The sequence below is a fragment of the Oryctolagus cuniculus genome, chromosome 16, assembly GCF_051225735.1.
Source record: "Oryctolagus cuniculus isolate XC-2025 breed Fujian yellow rabbit chromosome 16, ASM5122573v1, whole genome shotgun sequence".
Taxonomy (NCBI): Eukaryota; Metazoa; Chordata; class Mammalia; order Lagomorpha; family Leporidae; genus Oryctolagus; species Oryctolagus cuniculus.
In genome coordinates, this window is record NC_142882.1 from 44,558,732 (window position 1) to 44,580,211 (window position 21,480).

Sequence of the window (21,480 nt, forward strand, 5' to 3'; positions counted from 1 at the left end):
AGCTGCTCCACTTCTGATCCAGCTCTCTGCTATGGCCGGGGAAAGCAGTAGAAGATGGCCCAAGTCCTTGGGTCCCTGCACCCAAATGGGAAGACCCGGAAGAAGTTCCTGGCTCCTGGCTTCAAATCGGCCCAGTTCCAGCTGTTGCGGCCATCTGGGGAGTGAACCATCAGATGGAAGACCTCTCTCTCTCTCTCTCTCTCTCTCTGCCTCTGCACTTTCAAGTAAGTAAATAAACCTTTAACAAAAAAAAAAAAAGAAGAAAGAAGGAAAATGCTAATGAAGAAGCAAACAGTCCTTTAAAAGAAAGAATTGAAGGACTGTTGTAATTATAAATAGTAATAACTACACCATGTAAAGTTCTTTCAGTCTTTCAACTCTCCTAATCCTTACAATGACCCATAACCCCTTGTCAAAGTCAGAATCACCCAGTACTTTGCTATTAAGTGGTCCAGGCAGAATTTCAGCTCAGAATCACTGAATCCACAATTCATGTTCTTGAACATCAGGTTAAACCACCTCCATTAGAGAAATGACATACAGTCGTTCAAAGCATCTGACTGCAATTCACAAGGGCCCATCCACCACCTTCGGTCACAAAGTAGAAATTCAAAACAGTTGTTCAGTTTCCCCAAAGTCTCAGTAAGTATTTCATTCATTTAGACAAAGTGGACCTTAACCACTTTTGCTTTGTTTTCAAAGTCAGTAGGACAGTGTTTGCATGTTGAGAAGCAAAATGCTATTTTTTTCCGTAAGGAAAATCTCATGTAAAGCCACAGCAGACACTCACCCACAAAGGCTGCCATCTGAGCTGCTGTTCTGCCTACGGAGTTGACCACATCCGTCTCTGCCCCAGCTTCCAGCATGGCCCATGTGATGTCTTTGTTACCTAGAGTTAAACGCAATGCACCTGTTAGCACTCAGGAATGCACCCTTTAAACTCCTGCTTCTGAATCAGCTGTACCCTCTTCCTGCTAATGGTCTCCACAGTATTCCATTGCATGGACAGTTTCCCTTTTTTCCAAATTAGGAATCGTATCAGTATGGACTAAAATGCCATGGAACCTACTTAGAAATTAACATTTTCCGAGAAATGAAGCAGGCAATACGAAAATGGCATGGAATTGAGAATCATTTTTTAAACAAGATGAATTACATTTTCCCAGTGATAAATGCTTTGTGTAACATTAAAACAAACATGGGGGGAAAAATACAGAGAGAAAAGATAAAATGGACTGAAATCCCCCTTGAAGACGTCTAAGCCACCCCTCCCACCTGCTGGCTGCGGAACACCAGGCAATGGCTGGGAATCCACCCTGCAGCCTTTCCTGCCTACCCATATGTATTTTCTTAGATCGCCTCAATGTTACAGATAACTCCACTCAATTATAGATAATATTTCTCAACCATTCTTATTCAGCAAATAATAAGCAGCATGAAGCAGACTAAGGTTTTAGCTGGATCAGCATTTAATACATAAATTCCAGTAAGGAATTCCAGTAATCCCAGCTCTATCACTGCAGCTATTTGATCAAGAGAGCAAAGCAGCTCTCCTATTGCTTCAAAATACACTGACAGAAATCATCATTTGATTTCAACAAGACACAGATCACCAAATAACTCACATCATACACTGTAGCTTTTTCAGAAACTAACTGCTACCATTCCTTTCCCCACAAGTTGACCTTAAAGTTAACAGAACCAAAACAGCAATCAACTTATCCATACATATTTACAAAAATGTGTACAGATAGCGCACATTAGTGAACAGAGTAAATGCTGAGACCTCACCCGAGAGCGCGGCAAACATGAGGGCCGTGTAGCCATGTTCGTGCTGATGACAATTTACGTCGGCTCCGTGGCGCAGTAGCAACTCGCACATGTCAAGTTTTCCCTTATACGCTGCGTGCATCAGAGGACTCATTCCATTCTTCAGGGGAAAGGAAAAACGCATCGAGTTTACTTAGTGGCCTTTTCTTTACCTATCAACAGTTCCTATAACTACATTAATGTAGTTATGAGAGATTATGGAAGATCCACATAGAGAAGTAGATAATAAAAATACGATTACTTCATTACAGTTACATCATTATACAGCTGAGAACTTTAATTTGTATTTATGTTTCATTCTCTATGTGGATCTTCCATAATCTCTTGAGGAAATGAGGTTGTTTTCTTTCTTCTTTTTATTATTATTATTTATTTATTTGAGCGGTAGAGTTACAGACAGTGGGAGGGAGAGACAGAGAGAGAGGTCTTCCTTCCGTTGGTTCACTCTCCAAATGGCAGCAACAGCCGGATCTGTGCTGATCCAAAGCCAGGAGCCAGGAGCTTCTTCTGGGTCTCCCATGTGGGTGCAGGGGGCCAAGCACTTGGGCCATCTTCTACTGCTTTCCCAGGCCATAGCAGAGAGCTGGATCAGAAGAGGAGCAGCCAGGACCAGAACCAGCGCCCATATGGGATGCCAGGACTGCAGAGGATTAACTATTGCACCACAGCACCGGCCCCAAGGCTGTTTTCTTAGCTGAGGTGTTTTTGTTGTTGTTGTTGTTGTTTCTAACAGATCAGTAAACACATGCACACAGGACTTACTCAACCTCCCATAACCAGTAAATGGTTGGAGTGCAGACCAGAACCTGGGTTTCCCAGGGTTTTCATCTCTACCAAACATACCTAACTCCTACAGAAACACAGGAACATACAGACACACACACAAAATGAAGAAAATGCTCAAAACAAACAGGACGCTGTTGCGGGGGGAAAGCTGAGTCAAAGCGCAGCCCATCATTGCCATGGACTATTCTAAAGCTATAGCAACGGAATGAATTCATGAGTACCAACCGAATTGAAAACCGTTCCATGAGCTACTGCCCATGAGAAAGAGAAGGTGCATCCATTGCGTATTATAGTGGGATCATTTCCAAAACAGGGATCCCCAAAAATCACACACAAGGATGGAAGACATCTGGTAGTATTCCCATTAAGCTTCATTACGTGGTGTCCATGTGTTTGATGCATTTCCAATGGGATGCCCAGCCTCTACAGACTGGGTAGCTAACACCACTTTGGTCACTAAAGTGATGAGTTGTTTCCTCTAAGTGAATTTTCTCAGTAATTCAGTAAATGCTGAAGGTCGATATGGCTTTGGATGGAAATCCTGGCAACTCACATGATTTGACTTGCTCTCGAGGATTCCATGCTATTATCCTGAACCTAAGCCATCATATTGGTTTTTGTTTGTTTCTTGGGCAGAAAGGCAGGATTTACTAAAACACAAGGGATAGTGCACATTCAGACATGCATGTGGGCAACAGAGAGAGAGGGTGGGGGGAGAGGGGGAGAGAGGGAGAGAGGGAGAGTGGGAGAGAGGGAGAGGGGGAGAGAGGGAGAGAGAGAGAGAGAGGATTGCTCCCACCCAGGCTGGGGTGGTCCTTTTTATAGGACAAGGGTGCTGGGGCAGGGTGTGGGTTGGAGCTGCAAGGCCTGTGGTGATGTTCAGGAAGGTACCACGGCATCGGTGTGTGATGGAAAGCGAGGCTTGGCTGCAGGATGAGGAGGGGTGTACCGAGTCTTTGGCCCTGTTGAATTGGTGTAGAAGGGAATTGGATGGTGCACACGGCTTGGGCATGGGCAGTGCTCAGCTCCTTGCCCCTCACCGACCCCATCACAGAGTGTCTCGTCCTTCTCACCAGGTTACTGGCGTGACAATCAAGGAAGTCTGGACTTTTCAGGTGGCTGCAGAAGAGGCAACTCAGTGGGAACAATCAAAGCTTCTTCAAAGTAAAGAGAAAAAATTGGGGGCTGGCGCTGTGGTGCAGAGGGTTAAAGCCCCGGCCTGAAATGCTGGCATTCCATATGGGTGCCGGTTCTAGTCCCAGCTGCTCCTCTTCTGATGCAGCTCTCTGCTATGGCCTGGGAAAGCAGTAGAAGATGGCCCAAGTGCTTGGCCCCCTGCACCCACGTGGGAGACCTGAAAGAAGCTCCTGGCTTCAAATTGGTACAGCTCCAGCCATTGCAGCCATCTAGGCAGGGAACCAGCGGATGGAAGACCTCTCTCTCTCTCTCTCTCTCTCTCTCTCTCTCTCTACCTTTCTCTGTAACTCTGCCTTTCAAATAAATTAAATAAATCTTAAAAAAAAGAAAAAAAGAAAAAAAATGTCAGGGATAGTCTAACTTTAGGCTCCTCTTAGCTGGGTGTTTCTACAGGGATGGCGTATTTTCAGGCTGGGGGTGGCAAGGGGTATCAGAATCTCACTGCACAGAGCCAGCCAATGGAGTGCTGCCCACTCTAGGAGGCAAAAATGTACTGAGAGCATGCACGGGGGATAGCCCCTATGGATGACATAACCTGAACACACAGCACCATCAGAAACCACCACAAAGACAATGTTCGACACTGTGGTTAAAATACTGCACAGGACACCTGCTCCCCATAGTCGAGTGTCTGGTTTGAGCCCCAGCTCCTCTGCTTTCAATTCAGTTTCCTGTTTCTGGGCAGCCTGGGAGGCAGCAGGTGATGGCTCAAGTAGTTGGGTCCCTGCTACCACCTACGTGGTGCAGGCACTTGGGGAGTGAACCAGCAGATAGAAGATCTCTGTCTCTGACTCTCTACCTTTTACATACAATAAAAATAAATTATGTCTTAAAAACTGAAAAAGTGGGGGGGGAGACTACCACAAAGAGGCAAAAAAGAACCTCTTGTACAGATTTTTAGAATATAGATTTCAACCAGGAAGTTGAGTAATTTTTGTTCATCCAGACAGGCAGGTGTCAATCACCCAGCAATTCCACCCTACAGTTGGAATTTATCTAGCTCTGAGAATAACCTCAAAATTGCAGAATTGTCCTAGTTAAAAAAAAAAAAAAAAAAAAAAAAAAAGGAAAGGAAGAAAGCTTTTAACAACGGGACAATCTGCCTGAGAGCAAAGGAGCCGTGCAAATCCCACATTGCACTGTCTTCCTTTTCTTGTGTTTCACCGTCATCTGCATTAATCACAGCTGTGCTGTCCCTGTCTCCCTACTTTCCTTCCCCTCATTTTCCTCTTCCTTCTTTTTACTCTGGATTTTTTTTTTTCATTCACCAACTGTCACTTTAACAGGAATTGTTTGTATACTTTTTGTTAGTTTTAACGATTTATTTATTTAAAAGAGTGGTGGGGGGAGAGGGAGGGAGGGAGGGAGTCAGGGAGGGAGAGACATTGTATCCAAATGCCCTCAACAACCAGGGTGGTCCAGGCCTAACCCAGGTTCCAGGAGCTCCATCCGGGTCTCCCATGTGGGTGGCAGGGGCCCAAGGACTTGGGCCATCTTCTGCTGCCTTTCCAGGCTCATTAGCAGGAAGCCGGGTTGGAAGCCTGAGGAGCTTGGACAGGAACTGGCAGTCTGTTCCCCACAGTCGAGTGTCTGGTTTGAGTCCCAGCTCCTCTGCTTTCAATTCAGCTGGCATCACAAGCAGCAGTTTAACCAGCTGTGCCTTAACACCTGCCCAGGAATAGGTTTTTAGATGCCACGCATGAGAGAGCGTCTTTCCGCAAGGGTAAAGAGCCATGCAGATCGTATCGTGCTACTCAATCTCTACGCTTGCTGTTTTTTCATGCTTATGGTGCAGTCTGTGTCTCCCATACCAGATTGTAGGACTAGGGTAGATTTTCCTGGCAAACTTGGGGCAAGTGACACATTTCTGCTACCTTTTCAATGAATTGGATATCACATATACTTCACTAGCTCTTAATCCAATTTTATAAGAATTTAGAACAGGTGCTGGCGTTGTGGTCCAGAGGGTTAAGCCACTCCTAGCTGCTCTGTTTCTGATCCAGCTCCCTGCTAATGTGCCTGGGAAAGCAGCAGAAGATGGTACAAGTATTTGGGCCCATGTACCCTTGTGGGAGACCCGGATGGAGAAACAGGCTTCTGGCTTCGGCCTGGCCCATTCCTGGCCAGTGAGCCATCTGGGGAGTGAACCAGCAAATGGAAGATATTTTCTGTCTCTCTAAATAGTCATCTTTTTATCCCATTTCTGTGCCTTTCAAATAAATAAAAATAAATCTTCAAAAAAAAGCAAAGAATTTAGAACAGTACAAAATGAAACAAATTTTGTATGCAATAATTACCATGCATTATCTTGGGTTCTTGGTACCATCTGTTGCTTATGGAAATATTTCAATGCATAAATGAAAAATAAATGATAGTGATAAATTCTGATGTGCCATAAAGATAAAACCACCATACTATAATTATTCATCCCTCCCTCCCTCCCTCCCTTTTTTTAGATTTTATTTATTTATTTGAGAGGCAGAGTTACAGAGAAAGGGAGAGACACAGAGGTCTTCCATCTGCTGGTTCACTCCCCAAATGGCTGCAATGGCCACAGCTGGGCTGATCTGAAGCCAGGAGCTTCCCCCGGGTCTCCCAAACAAGTGCAGGGGCCCAAGCACGTGGGCTATCTTCCACTGCTTTCCCAGGCCATAAGCAGAGAGCTGGGTCGGAAGAGGAGCAGCCAGGACATGAACAGGGGCCCATATGGGATGCCGGCACTGCAGGCAGAGGCTTAACTTACTATGCCACAGTGCCTGCCCCTAAATAGTCATCTTTTTATCCCATTTCTGTTTAATATCAACATAAAGAGGGGGCCCGCGTTTTTGACTAGCCAATTCCTAGAAGCATTTCACTTTCACACCAAACATCTCTGAGATCCAGTTTCAGTTCACAAGGACGAGAACTGTACAGATTACCCTGTTTCCAGCCCTCCACTTGCTAACATCTCACAATATCTAGAGAGCCTTAAACCTCTGACATCCTGGGGTCACTGTCACATGGGAATAAAAGCTCTCACCTTCACATTTCCCAGACCCAACCTTGTAAGCAGTTTGCTTCCGAACTGTGCGTGAAGAATGCGCTGGTACAATTCTTTGGATTCATAATCTCAAAAAAAAAAAAAAAAAAAAAAAAAAAAAAGTACCTTCCACCAATTCTTAAATCAACGAACTCAACAATGATAGGCTATCTTGTGAATATTCTGTATATAAAATTCAGCATTCATGCATGCAGCAAATACCTGTTGTGTGCCTAATATATATCAGGTACGGATCTGTAGCAGTGAACAGATTCCATTCTTCTTTAAGCTTTGTCCTGGGCATTTAATTTCAGTAGGTGCGATAAGGCAGGCAGCAATGTAAATGTGAGAGGGACATACCACAGAGTTGAGCAGGAGAGGGAACAAGACCATTTGTTTTTACATGACATTCAAGGAATGTGCCTTGGAGAGGGTGGCACTGGAACAAGCTCCGAGTCGGGGGCCAGAGCACACAGGTAACTAAGGCTGGTTCACTAAATGCAGGTGTTCAGCTCTTGGGGCGAGGGGCACCCACAGGCAAGGACATCACAGAGGCCCAGTCTGCCTGCAGTCCAAAGAAATGTCCAGGGTCCCTCCAAGAAACTCCTTCTTCTGATGCTGGTGTGTTTAATGCTGGAGTGTGAGGCCAGTGTCTGTGGCAGGTTCCTGTAAACTTCTGTCAAGTTACCTATGTGTCACTCCATACCCATTCATTAACAGTGGCACCATCAACTGTTACATTTTATCAAATACATTCTAGGGGCCAGTGCTGTGGCGCAGCAGGTTAAAGCCCCAGTCTGCGGTGCCAGCATCCCATATGCGCGCTGGTTCAAGTCCCAGCTGCTCCACTTCTGATCCAGCTTTCTGCTATGGCCTGGGAAAGCAATGGAAGATGGCCCAAGTCACCCACACGGTGGAAGAAGCTCCTGGCTCCTGGCTTCGGATCAGCACAGCTCTGGCCATTGCAGCCATCTGGAGAGTGAACGAGCAGATAGAAGACCTCTCTCTCTCTGTCTCTGCCTCTCTGTAACTCTGCCTTTCAAATAAATAATCTTTAAAAAAAAATACATTCTAACATCTGTTGAGACGATATTTATTTCTCCTTTACTCTGTAACACTGACAATTACACTGAAAGATTTGCTGACATTTAACTCTCTCTTGGAAAAAAAACCATTTGGTTAAAATGTCTTAAGATGCTTGTGGTACACTGGTGGATCAACTTGCTAACATTTATTTAGTGTTTTTGCATCTGTATTCATAAAGTAATTTTTGGGGGGTTGGATTATGCTTGCTGTATCAAATGAGTTGGTTATCCTCTCATCTTTCTATAGTCATGATATAATTTGTGAAAAATGAGAATTAACTGGTTCTTAAAGTTTGATAAAGCTTACCCAAATTTGCAGCTTTTTAAAACATCTACACAAATCTTCCTTAATTACATTGTTTTTTCTATTTGATATGAGATGAAGATGCTTGTTCTTATTTTTATATAAAGTTCATGTAGGTTTTCAAATATATTGGCTTAAATAAAGAAGTTATGATAAGGGGCCAATGCTGTGGCACAGTGGGTTAAAGTCCCAGCTTTGGTGCTTGCATCCCTTATGGGTGCTGGTTCGAGTCCCAGCTGCTCCTCTTCTGATCCAGCTCTCTGCTATGGCCTGGGAAAGCAGAAGATGGTCCAAGTCCTTGGGGCCCTGCACCTGCATGGGAGACCCAGAAAAAGCTCCTGGCTCCTGGCTTCAGATCAGCTCAGCTCTGGCTGCTGCGGTCATTTGGAGAGTGAACCAGTGGAATGGAAGACTTTTCTCTCTCTCTGGCTGTACCTAACTTTTTCAAATAAATAAAATAACTTTAAAAAAGTTATGATGAGTGTCTTTATAGTAGCAGCTATGTTTTTTTTATTTTCTTACTTGGTATTTATATTGAATGATTTCTTGTTGTACTTCCAGGTTGTATTTTTTTTGTTCTGAAATTGATAACTTGGACTGGCTTTTGTAATAGTTTTACTGAGATACAATTTGCATATAATACAATGCACTCATTTAATGTACCCAGTTAGTTTCTAGTATATGTAGAGTTGTGAAACCACCACCACGATCAATTTTAGGACATTTTCATCATCCCTAAAAGAAACCCCAGGCCCATGGGGCCGTCATTTCCATTTCTCCCCTCACCCTTCCCTAAGCCAAACGCTAGTTCACTTTCCGTCCCTAGGGGTTTTTCCCCTATTGCACATTTCATATAAATGGAATCACATAACATGGAGCATTTGTGACCAGCTTCTTCCCCTCAGCACAAAGTCCACGCTGTACAGGTGTCGGAACACCACTCCTTTTACGATATGAATATGCCACAGCGTATTTATGCATGTGTGAGAGGATGAGCATCCGGCTTCTTCCCACCTCTGGCTATGAGGGCAGCAGTTGCAAAGGTGCAGGTCCAAGTTTCTGGGTGGGTATGTTTTTCATTCCTCTTGAGTATACACCTAGGACTGTGAGTCCCAGGTAAACTCCATGTTTACGGATTTGAGACACTGCTAGACTGTTTTTCCAAAGTGGCTGCAATCTGTTACACACCCACTGACCATGTGAGAGGGCTCTGATTTTACTACATCCTTACTGCATACCTTTTCGATTATGCCCTCCTAGTGGGTGTGAATCGGTATCTCATGCTGCGTTTGATTTGCATTTCCCTAGTGGCCAATGATTTTGAGCATTTTTCCCATGTGTGCAATGATCTCTTGTATATTCTCTTTGGAGTAATGTATACTCACATCTTTTGTCCATTTTTTTAACCTGGGTTATATGTCTTTGTAAATGATTTTTTTTAATCTACTTGGAAGACAGAGAGGGAGGCAGAGAGAGGGAGGGAGGGGAGAGGAGGGGAGGGGGAGAGGGGGAGAAGGAAAGAAAGGGAGAGAGGGAGAGGGGCAGAGAGAGAGAGAGAGAGGAGAGATCTTCTATCCACTGGTTCACTCCTTAAATGGACTCAATAGTCAGGGCTGGAACAGGCCCAAGCCATTAGCCCATAACTCCCGTCTGGGTTTCCCACCAAGGTGACAGGGACCCAAGCAGCTGAGTCACCATCAGCTGCCTCTCAGGATCTATTACCAGGAAGACAGATTGAAAGCAGAATATCTGGGACTCAAATTGGAACTCGAACATATGATGCAGCTGTTCCACTCAGCAGTTTAACCTGCTGCACCACAACGCCGGCCCCTAAACGTCTTTTCATTACTGAGATGTGGGAGTTCTCCTATGTTCTACGTACAAGTCCCTTATCGGTTGAGACTTGTAAAATCTTTCTTCCATTCTCTGGGGTGTCTTTTCATGTTCTTGTTGTGCTTGGAAGCTCCATCGGTTTTTTAACTTTAATGATTTCCAATTTAGTGATGGCTTTATTTTATTGCCTGTGATTGATTTCTTTTAAAAAATTCTTTGCTGTTTTTCCTAACTCAATTCTTCTGTTTTTTCTTTCATATAATTTCATCAGTTGCAAGTTCAGAATGCCACAAAAATCAAATGTAAAATCAATGTAAAAACAACAAGATTTCTTTTGAACGTGCTTTTGGCTAGCAAACACATCCTTTTATTTTTTTTTTTAAGATTTATTTATTTATTTGAAAGGCAGAGTTATAAAGGGAGAGAGACAGAAACAGAAAGAGAAATCTTCCATCCGCTGGTTCACTCCCCAATGGCCACAATGGCTGGAATTGGGCCAATCCAAAGCCAGGAGTCAGGAGTCAGAAGCCAGGAGCCAGGAGTTTCTTCTGGGTCTCCCATGTGGATGCAGGGGCCCAAGCAATTGGGCCATCTTCTACTGCTTTCCCAGACCATAGCAGAGAGCTGGATCAGAAGTGCAGCAGCTGGGATGCCGGCACTACAGACAGTGTCTTAACCCATTATGCTACAACGCTGGCTTCCCAAACACAGCTTTTGATAAACAGTCAGCTTTTAATAAAAGTGACACCCTCCATTCTAAACAGTAGGTAATTTCCATTTCTATTTCTGCATTAACCTAAGAATCACTTAAAGTTAAAAAAAAAATTCTAAGATACATGTGTCATTATTTGAATTGTTTGTCTCTTCAAATGTCTTATGTAATCACTTGGTGAACTTATTGTTTGAACTTATTGTTCAAATCAGCACCAGCTAAAATATCCTTTATAAAATAGTGTAATACATGGATTATGTTTATCCAAGATCCATGTAAAAATGAAAAGTACTATTCAACAGGTTAATCAAATTTCCTGTCCTCTGAATTACCTTTTTTCTACTTAATCTGTTCATATCTGAAAGGGGCTCTTATGGGTTGTACAAATCTCACCTTTAGGCACTACCATTTTTTCTTTAGGAGCTTAAAAGTTTATAAAGCTGATAAGCTTATGAGTGATGGCTTAAGGCTGGTATGCTAATAGACTGTTAATTTAATGGATAAGTGTTCATTTATTAATTTTTTGCTTTACATTTCATTTTGTCTAATATCAGTTGGCCACCTATGTGTGCGTGAGTTTTTTTTTTTTTTTTTAAAGCCCTCCACTTTTGCATGAGAATTTGAAGTTCAGTTAACTCCTGGGTGCTAGAACTGTGCTGTATGACACAGTAGCCGCTAGACACACACTGCTATTTAAATTTAACAGGTTAAACAGATAAAATTAGGGACTTGTCCTTCCAGCCCAGATATGGTAACAGGAACAAGAGTTACCTTCAGTCTAGAATAACAACAACGACCGCAAGACCACCAGACCAAACACACGAAACGATGGTTTGTAAGGCACTGCAAGTCAGCCAGTGAGGAATGGTGATCTCTTTGCAGAGTTTCTAGGTTACAGGATAGGGAAGGGGTTAATCTAAACCAAGCCTGGGTGAGCAACACCAAGGTGACGTCAGTGCCCAGAAGAGAATGACAAAGAGGAGACAGCTGCACAGAAAGATAACACTGAAGATCTGCAGAGGCCTCCCCCTTACGCACACGCTTGGTGGAAAGCTCCCAGGCCTGGAGGGAGACTGGCTGGGAGACACGTGGGGCCAGCAGAGGGCCTCTCCCCACCAGCCAGGCTGGAGATCTCCAATGTCAGGGAGTACTCGAACGTGGAAAAAGGCCAAGCTGATGTATCAAGTCCAAGTAACTGCCCATGGGGGAAGGGTTCAGGGGTATTTAATCAGAGTACAAAAGTGCACAGTACCCAACAAGGCAAAATTCACAATGTCTGGCACCCAATAAAAAATAACTAGACACCCAAAGAAGCAAGAAAACAAAACCCATAGAGAGATGATAAATCATCCCAAAGAAATAAAAGCTCTATGCCCACAACAAGATTTGCACAAAAATGTTCTCAGCAGCTTTATTTATAATACCCCCCAAGCTGGAACTGACCCAAACCTCCATCAACTACTGAATGGACAGAGACTGTTACACACAATGAAAACTAGTCAGCAAAAAAAAGCAATGATACATGCTAGAATGTGCATACGGATCTCAACCTATGCTGAGTCAATTAAGCTTGCGCAAAAAGAGGACAAACTATGTGATCTACTTGCTTCATATAAAATTCTTGGGCAGGCAAACTATTGTGACTGAGCCCTGCTGTGGTTCTCTGCAGGTGGGGATCTGCAAAGGGCGGGAAGGAAGCATTGCAAAGGGTTTGAGGAAATGGTGAGGTGATGGGTGTGTTCACTATCTTGATTATGGATATGGCTACACAGTTATGGAGTATAGATGCATCAAAACCCAAGAATTTGGGGCCTTTACGTTTGTACAGTTTATTTCATATTCATTGTACCTCAATAAAGCCAACTAAAAAAATCTAGTTCCTCAATCAAACTGCCCACATTTGAAGTGTTGAAAGCCCACATGTGGCTAGTGGCTACTACACTGGATGGATGGCCCAGATACTACTGTTTGCAGGGGCTTGCATACTAAATGTCCTGCAAAGTTTTGTGGATTAAAGTCCCGCTTCCCCAGGATGGAACTACTAGGAGGTAGTAGAATCTTTAAGAGGTGGGGCCTGGTGGGGGCCTCAGGTCATTATGGTGTGCCTTGGAAGGTCACTGTGTTAAGACAGTTGTTACCAGAGCCTGAGTTTGGGCCCAATCTCCCCTCTTCACTTCATCAGTAGCTTGTCTCAGGTATTTCATTATAGTGGCAGAAAGCTGGGTGGTATAACATCCTTTCCAAAAGTTATTTTGGATACTAACTGTAGACGAAACTTAACTTATTTTCCTTTTCTCTGAAAGGCAACAAGACAGAGAGGGAGAGAGGGAGAGACAGATCTTCTATCACTTCCCAAATCCAGAAGCCCAGTACTCCATCTGGGTCTCCCATGTGGGTGGCAGGGATCCAAGCACTTGAGCTATTATCTGCTGGATTAGAAGCAAAGGCAGGGCTGGATTCCTGGCACTCCAATATGGGATGCAGGTGCCCCAATCAGCAACCTAAGTTGCTGTACCAACACCCACCCCTGTTCCAGAAAACTGAATTTAGGGGTCGGCGCTATGGCAGAGTGGGTTAAAGTCCCAGCCTGCAGTGCTGGCATCCTGTATGGGCACTGGTTCGAGTCTCAGCCGCTCTACTTCTGATCTAGCTCCCTGCTAATACGCCAGGGAAAGCATTGGAAGATGGCCCAACTCCTTGGCCCCTGCACCCACATGGGAGACCCAGAAGAAGCTCCTGGCTCCTGGCTTTGGATCAGCTCAGCTCTGGCCGTTGTGGCCATTTGGGGAGTGAACCAGCAGATGGAGGGCCTCTCTCTCTCATCTCGACCTCTCTCTCTCTCTAACATTGTCTCTCAAATAAGTAAAATAAAAATCCTTAAAAAAAATTCTTTAAAAAAAAAGATAAAAGAAAATTGAATTTAGGCTCAGTTAATTTTCCCTAGAAGTGGAACTGCTGGGTCACACATCTGAAGTTAATACACATTCCAAAGTGTTCCACAGTAAGCCAACTTACGCTTAACACGTTAGCACACACTAGTCCACGCTTCTCACACTTCACACACAAAAATGCTACTTTCATTTAATTCGTCCTTATTTGATTACCAGCAAACATGGTTTTTTCCATGCTTGTCTGTTGTGGCCTGAGTGCTTACATTTGGTTTGGAGAGTTATCAGCACAACTTGAACACAGATGCCAGAAAACAACAGCTTTAATGTATTACCCTTTCTCAATGGAATTCAAACACTCCAACTTTTCAAAAATAAATACATCTTAAAAAAATAAACAACATTAAAACAATTCTTTTACCTCATCCAAACAGTTGACACGAACATTCTTGCTGGATAATAGTGTCCCAGCTTCTTGAACAGTACCTTTGGAAAAAAAAAAAAAGATGAAGAGCTTATTTAATGACAGAATAGCAAAAAACAAAACAAAACAAAACAAAACAAAACAAAACCCGACGACAGGGAAATTAACTTTACAAAGTCATCTATAAAACCAGTCAGGTTAAGTTGCTGAGCAAAGCACTTGGGCAGCAGCCACCAGACCTGCTGGGTAAGATCCTCATACCCCACACCGGGGTGTCTGGGTTCAATTCCTGACCATGGCTCCTGATTCTAGCTTCCTGTTACTGCAGATCCTGGGAGGTAACCGATAGTGATTCCACAAGCTGGGTCCCTGTGGAGTTTCTGGGCTCCTGGCTTTGGCCTGGTCCCACCCTGGCTATTGTGGGCATCTGGAGAGTGAACGAGGAGGTGTCTCTCTGCCTCTGGAACAAATGGTAATAGACCATCCAGTCACTTCCTATTTATTTCAGGAAGTAATTGTCCAGAGGTGTAATTTACAGGACCTTGTTACTACTATGCTTTCACTGAGCTTCAAGTACATTAAACTGGCAACACTTTCTGTTTGGCAGGAATACAGCAGCCACAAGGCATAAAACTTCACACTGCAACAAATCTATGACAGGGCCTCTCACCCAAAGCACCCTGGAAAGCTTCGAGGCCAGTCAGAGTAATACTGGGGATGCAAAACCCAAGTCAGTGATTATATAATTCATCTTCACGAGGTCCTGTAAGCCGACAGAGGGTTTACAACAGATCTCTCGGCTGGCAATGTGTAGGTGACAAGCATCTTTTAGGACTGGTGCTGCGTGGCCAGTGTTCAGACCGCCACACGGCAGGTGAGGCAGTGTGGACAAGAGCTGTAATTGGGCACACGCTGGTCAGGTTTCTCTGGCCTTCTGTAAAAGCATGAAGACAACGGCACACAGTTGGAGGACAGAATGGTGCTATTATCATCATCAACCCAGCCAGCCACACGTCCTGCCAAAAATGTCTCCTCTGACTGCAAAGAGAACAATGAGAGTGAGTGTTCTTAGGGAGAAAGGATGCTTTGGCCGCTTCCTTAAAAGAACATTAAAAAAAAAAAAAAAAAGCATCTCCCCCCCCCGCCCACACACACACACACCGCTCCGGGTTTAAATTTAGAATCACAGTGCAAGGATGTACTCAATTCTGCTGCACATGGCACGCTTCTCTGTCCCTGACCTGCTTCCTGGGTGCCCCTCACCCAGAGAGGACAAGCAGGGAAATGTGTCCTGGACGGACCGAGACAGAGCTCTGTTGGGAAAACCTCTCAGCCGCGAGCTCCCTGTCCCGGGGTGGGGGGTGGGGGGCGACAGCAGCTATTTTTGTGCTGGGTGGTGCAGGGTTCTAACCCTGCACTTCCCCTGCACCTGTGTGCGGTGCGGCTGGGAACGGAGAGGGAGAACCTCACGGATGTGGAACCTTACAGTTCCTCGTGATAAGGTCCCTCACACAGCTGTAGGGAGAACAGAAACTAGAAAATGCCTGTGGCCCAAATTCCCTCGGCAGAAGCAGCATTAGCTGCGTGATACCCCCCTCTACAACGACCAGAGGGTCTTTTCTCTCTGGCCAGGAGATGTTCACGCAGTGAGACACTCCTGTAGGGGTGAGGATGGCTCCCGCCAGGGGAGTTACCCATAAGCAGGTGCCTCTCATTAGAGGGCGGCCTGATAATTCTGTATCAGTTAATCTGTCAGGGAGCAATTTAAAAAAGATAAAGCAGGTTGCGGTGCAGGGTGAATCCCAGACTGACAGCTTTCTCCTCCTACACGCTCACTTGATGGACTCCATGCTTCAGTTCCAGCACCAAGTGTACAGGGCTTCCCCCCAGCATCCTGGGCAGCTCCCCAGAGGACACCAACCGGTACTATGTAACTATGTACTATGTAACTCAGTCCTGGCACCTGCTGGCTGGGGTTAGAGCCGGACCCCCCAGGGGAGGTGCTGGGTGCCCAACTCACAGGCTTAACAAGGCTGCCCCTGCTCCAGCCGCCAGCCAGGTTTCAGTCTGTGGCCTGTATATCTGAATGCATGAGGTTTCCATGAGCCCCTCCTCAGGTCTGATCGTTTGCAAGGAAGGCTCAGGAAGGATGCAGACAAACAGGCAGCTGTTAGAGCTGCCTGGGGCAAGGCCTATGGGAAGGGCCACAGAGCTTCCGGGCAGCTCCATGTGCGTCACAGCCGGGAAGCACCTCAGAACCTGGCGGCTCACGGCTATGGGGGAGGCTGCATCACACAGGCACGGCCGGCTACTACCTCAGTCTCCAGCACTTCTCCCCTTTCTGGAGCTGAAAGTTCCTGGCTTCTAACCTGGCCTTGCACTTTGTGGTGACCAGGACACTCCTAAATCAGGGATTAGCAGCTCTGTGTCAGCAACCAGGGTCAAAGACCGAACTTCAGAACAATGCACTGCACCCAGCAGCCCTCTTGCTCAGGAGATAAGGGTTCCAGGAGCTCTGTGCCACACACAGCACTCAACAGGGGAAGGTCAGCCTTTAGAAACGAGGGGGCCAAGATCACAAACACGACCGGCAACAGTTTGGGCTTCTAGGGAACAGGTACGGATTTCTGGGAAACGGATGAGCAAGATACCCTGAGAGGAAAAACTTTAGGAATATAATGATTCTTCCCATCGTACCTGCCCTCCCACCCCTCTTCCGCCTCCCTCTCCCCATCCCATTCCCATTCTCCATTTAGATTCATTTTCAGTTAATTTTGTACACAGAAGACCAACTCTGTACTAAGTAAAGATTTCAACAGTTTGCACACACACAAAAACTGAGAACTAGTTTCACAGTTAACTCTCATAATACAACTCATTGAGGACAGAGGTCCAGCATGGGAAGTGCACAGTGACTCCTGCTGTTAATTTAACAATTAATGCTCTTATGTATGACATCAGTGATCACCCGAGGCTCTTGACATGAGCTGCCTAGGCTACGGAAGCTTTTTGAATCCACCAACTCCATCAGTATTTAGACAAGACCATAAGCAAAGTGGAAGTTCGCTCCTCCCTTCAGAGAAAAGTACATCCTTCTTTGATGGCCAATTCTTTCCACTGGGGTCTCACCCAAAGAGATTCCTCATGTAGGAAATTTTTTTGCCACAGTGTCTTGGCTTTCCATGCCTGAAATGCTCTCATGGGCTTTTCAGCCAGACCAGGAAGTCTTAAGGGGTGATTCTGAGGTCAGAGTGTTACTTAAAGTGATTGTCATTCTATGAGTCAGCTGTGTGGACTGTAAAGCTGTCTTTTAAAAACACACTTTTCTTCATGGTGAAATCATGGTAATTTGACATAGTGTACTAGTCTGTATGAGGATCTTAAAGTTTTCTCACTTGCTTGTATCTGTTTTTAGACTTTGTTAAAAAACTGGACTTAAGCAAGGCATAAAATGGACAGAAATTTAAAAGAGTTGCCAGAGGCGGGGCTTAGGCCTAGTGGCTGAGATGTTACAGCAGGTCTGTGGGATCTTTGGGAGTGAAAGAGCTACTTGTGGTTTTAATTGTAGTGATGGACACTTGGGTCAACACTGATACAAAACTGTGCATTTTAAATAGATGCTATTGATGGTAATTATGCCTCCCTGACATTGATATAAAATTCCCTATTGTCCAAACCTGTTCCACAGCTCCTTTTACACAAACATGAAAAAATGAAACAAGACAACCCTAGCAAGTGTTTTACTTTCTTGTTTAAGACAGCAAGAGATTCCAACTGAGGTAAGTAAGAAAAAAATCTTTGGGTTTATACTCTCACACTAGGAGTGATTTATTTTGAAATTTGTCTTCCTATGCTGAATGAAAAAGCTACCGGAATTTAGAGGAATGATCACTCAACAAGGAAGGCTAAGGCATTCAAACATGGTTTTCATGCTGTCAATCTTCTCTCCTTCAACGTTGTGCAATGGACATGGTTATTTATTCTGTTTTACACGGGCACGTTGGAAGCAGCTTCTCATTTTCATCTGAGACTTCCTGGAATTCCGACAAACATACGATCTGGAGACAGCTTAGCATGCAGACTTACAGAACGAGACAGGTCTGAAAGTATGCAAAAACCATGTGTGGGGTTATTACACATCCCTGGATGTCCCCTTCACAGCCTGCTGACTTCTAGGGGGCAAGTGACCAGCAGGGAGGAGGAATGGAGGCACTGGTCAAGTTTATTTCAGACTGGCCAGATGTGGCTGAAGATTCATTCACTGTTCATTCAAAGTACTAGAACTGACTGTCTTATCTATTGTTTCTCAAGATGGGAAATCAACCAAAGGAGAAACAAAAAATAAGAACATCACCCACCCGCTAAAAAAATAATAATAACGTTTCTTAAGGGCACAGACATAATACTTCGCACATGACCTTCATTCAACCATAAACAAAAATTCACTCTGTAAGTTAAAAGCTCTTAAAACTACAAGATCAACAACATTTAAAACTCAGCTAACTCTGGGGCTGCCATGGTGTAGCAGTTAAGACACCAATTGGGATGCTTGCGTCCTAATGTGCACCCTGCAAAGCAGCTGGCAATGGCTCAAGTACTTGGGTCCCTGCCACCCACAAGGGAGACCCAGATTCAGTTCTAGGCTCCTGGCCTCAGGCAGACCCAATCCGGGCTGTTCTGGGAATGAACCAGTGCATGAAAGAGCTTCGTCTTTCCAATAAAATGAAAAAAAGAAAATTATTTAAAGAGAACTATACTTAAAGTAAAAATTAACTGGACAGATGATATTTTGCTGAAATGAGACTACTTCTCAAAGGCACAGGTCTCATTTTGGCTGTGGCTTTGGCTTTGAAGTCCAGCCTATTATTTCTTGGACCTGTGGGCCACAGGACACCTCAGCCCTGCAGCCCTGCAGCTTACCCGTCGTGCACTCTCAGCACATGGCCCGACTCTCCGGTTCCTGGGACTGCTTATCTGTCAAGCAGGGATTACCATACGGATGGCAACAGCAGCTGCCACGCTGATTTGAATGCTCTGCCTATAAGGACTTCATCCTCACACCCTAAGGAGACCTCAGCAGTACTGAGGTGCCCACGGCCACAGCACCACACAGGGGATTCAGGCAGGATCCCCAAAAAGGACCCGAACAGCTAGCCCCTCTCAGAACATGACAGCTTAAAAATCATGGTTAGCTGCTCAAAACTAGATGCATGTAGAGTATGCAGAATCCCACCTGGCTCATGAGGTTCAGCAGGTGCATCTTGTGGTTGCTACTCTGCTCCCATCTCACACTGCTCTGAGAGTTCAGTGGTGTCCCAGACTTTCCCTGACACCACCTGCACCTCACTTCTTTTCTCATTAGCCTGTGCCAAGCAAAGGGACCACAGACACACACACGCGCACACACACACACTACGGATGCCCCATGTGACTCCCAGGCCGCCCCACTTCCTGGCACATCCAGCCCTAACTGGAGCAGAGACACCCTCACCTGGCTTCCCAGCAACTCCAAAACCCACCTGCCACACCTGAGACCTCATCTCTAAGACGGCTTGGCGCCTGTCACTGTTAATAAGCGAACACGTGACCCACAGCTCTCGCCTGCTCTGGTCCCTGATGGACTGGGGCGGGGCAAGGCACAGTCCTAGGCCGGCACTCACGCGTGCTGGACCGAGCCCTGCAGCCCCCAGGGACAGGAGACAGCCCACCAGGTCGGGGAGGACCCAAAGCTGTAGCTCGGCAGGCTAATAAGGCTGGAGATTCCCCACACCGGGGCTACCCCAGACCGGGAGGACTCAGCTCGTTGGCCCCGGTGGAGTTCAAATCCGGCCTCCATCGTCGCGGTGGAGCCTCCATCTGCGGGACCCCCTGGCGCAGCAGCCACGCCCCCCGACACCTGCCAGGTGCGGGCTCCTCGGGCCCGGGGCGCAGCGGAAGCGAGGCCTGGGGCGCGCACGCAGCGAGGCCTGGGACGTGGGAGCCCCGAGTTACGGCTCTCTCAGCCCCCAAAGCAAAGTGGAGGAGAGGAGGTGGCCCCAGACTGCCCCCGGAAGCAGCCCGAGAACCCAGCAGGCTGCGGAGGCCGTGTGTGCGGCTCACCCCGCGGCCCGGGGGGCAGCGCAGACCCAGGCCGCGAAACCCCGCCTTCACCCGGCCAGAGCCTTGCCCACGTCGCGGGGTACCCCGGCCGGGGCGCCCCCCACCCCGGGGCTCCGCCACGCCCCCTGCTAAGGCCGCGGCGCCCCGCTTCCCAGCCCCGCACCCATACCTTTCCCGATGGCCTCCAGCAGCTCCTTTTCCTCCGGAGTCAGCTCGCCTTTCTGTATGTGAACCATGGCTGCCGCCAGCTTGAAGGCGATCTTGCTCCTGGGCAAGCTTCAAAAAAAAAAAAAAAAAAAAAAAAAAAGCGAGGCTCCGTCCGGGCGAGCAGCAGCGGCGGACAGCGGAAGCGCCCCACTCCCTTCTCCCTGCGGGGCGCGAGCTCCCGCGAGCCCCGCCGCCGGCACCGCCCCCCGCGTGTCATTGGCCCGGACTGGGGGAGGAGCCGCAGGAGGCTGCTTCCAGGGACTCCGATTGGAGCAGCCCGAGCGGGCAAAACCAAACGGAGAAAACAGGAGGGGGGACAGGAAATTCTTCTTGCACGTTTCCGCCCCCTCTCTATTAGGTTCAGATACCTGGGGACGCAGCGCGATGACCATTCTCTACCTAGCAGTGCTGTTTCCCGCTGTGGCTTTCCAATGCGTGAAGACGCCTCCTGCTTCGGCTCTGCAGCGCACGGCATCCCCCGGGAGAGGCGCAGTCCGGCAGAGGGGCGGGCCGAGGGGCGGGGCCTGGCGGGAGGCGGTGCTGCGCTGGGTTCCGTGTGTCTATGTCAATGTGTCTGTCCTTCATTCCTCCATTGTCTGCCGCCGCTGCCAGAAGCCGCCGCAGCCCCCGGCCTCGCGCGTCGTCGCTACCTCCTCGGACAGGTGAGAAGCCAGCCCCGCGTGGGGACCCAGGCGCCCGGGGCCGGAGCCGGCGTGCGGACGGGCGCGTGTGCCTGTGCCGCCGGAGCCGGAGCCGAAGCCCCGCGGGCGGGGACCGCGGCTCGCCCGGCTGCGGCCGGCCACGGGGCGGGCGCACGTGGTCCCGCGCGGGAAGCGGCGGGCCGCGGAGGGCGCGGGGGGCAGGGGCCGGCGTGCTGGGGAGGCGGCTGCCTTCGGCCGTCGCCCGCCCGGGCCTGTGCGCCCGCTGCCCGGCTTTGGAACTAGCCCCGGGGCCCTGCGCGCCGCGGAGGTGCCCGGGTCCCGCGCGCTCCACGGACCCGGGGCAGGAGGGCCAGGGACGGGGTCGGCGGCGCGGCTTCCCCTCTGGCCGCTGCCTGGGTGTCGTGTGCGGGGGGCGGCCTGCTAAGGGCTGGGGG

The 21,480-nt window shown here is 47.3% G+C and overlaps 2 protein-coding genes across 6 annotated transcripts in view; one reads left to right on the forward strand and one right to left on the reverse strand.

The window, feature by feature from the left end:
• ANKMY2 (ankyrin repeat and MYND domain containing 2) overlaps window positions 1-20,938 on the reverse strand; it is a 43,965-nt gene extending 23,027 nt beyond the window's left edge. Inside the window, exons 1-5 of one of the 2 annotated variants that reach the window (XM_051832561.3) lie at window positions 20,753-20,938; window positions 20,347-20,453; window positions 14,076-14,140; window positions 1,792-1,930; window positions 791-889 (exon numbers count right to left, since the gene is read on the reverse strand). In XM_051832561.3, the coding sequence (XP_051688521.3) occupies window positions 791-889; window positions 1,792-1,930; window positions 14,076-14,140; window positions 20,347-20,453; window positions 20,753-20,859 (517 nt within the window). In that variant the 5' untranslated portion in view covers window positions 20,860-20,938. Of the gene's footprint in view, window positions 1-790; window positions 890-1,791; window positions 1,931-14,075; window positions 14,141-20,346; window positions 20,574-20,752 lie in introns of those variants that run through there. The other variant, XM_089315175.1, reaches the window with a different exon arrangement.
• BZW2 (basic leucine zipper and W2 domains 2) overlaps window positions 20,927-21,480 on the forward strand; it is a 59,215-nt gene continuing 58,661 nt past the window's right edge. For 3 of the 4 annotated variants that reach the window (XM_070059580.2, XM_051832559.3, XM_089315173.1), the window contains exon 1: window positions 20,947-21,046. Coding sequence is in view for 1 of the 4 variants with exons in the window: in XM_051832560.3 (XP_051688520.1) it covers window positions 20,947-21,046 (100 nt within the window). In the remaining 3 variants the exon portion in view is untranslated. Of the gene's footprint in view, window positions 21,047-21,480 lie in introns of all 4 variants that reach the window. The other variant, XM_051832560.3, reaches the window with a different exon arrangement.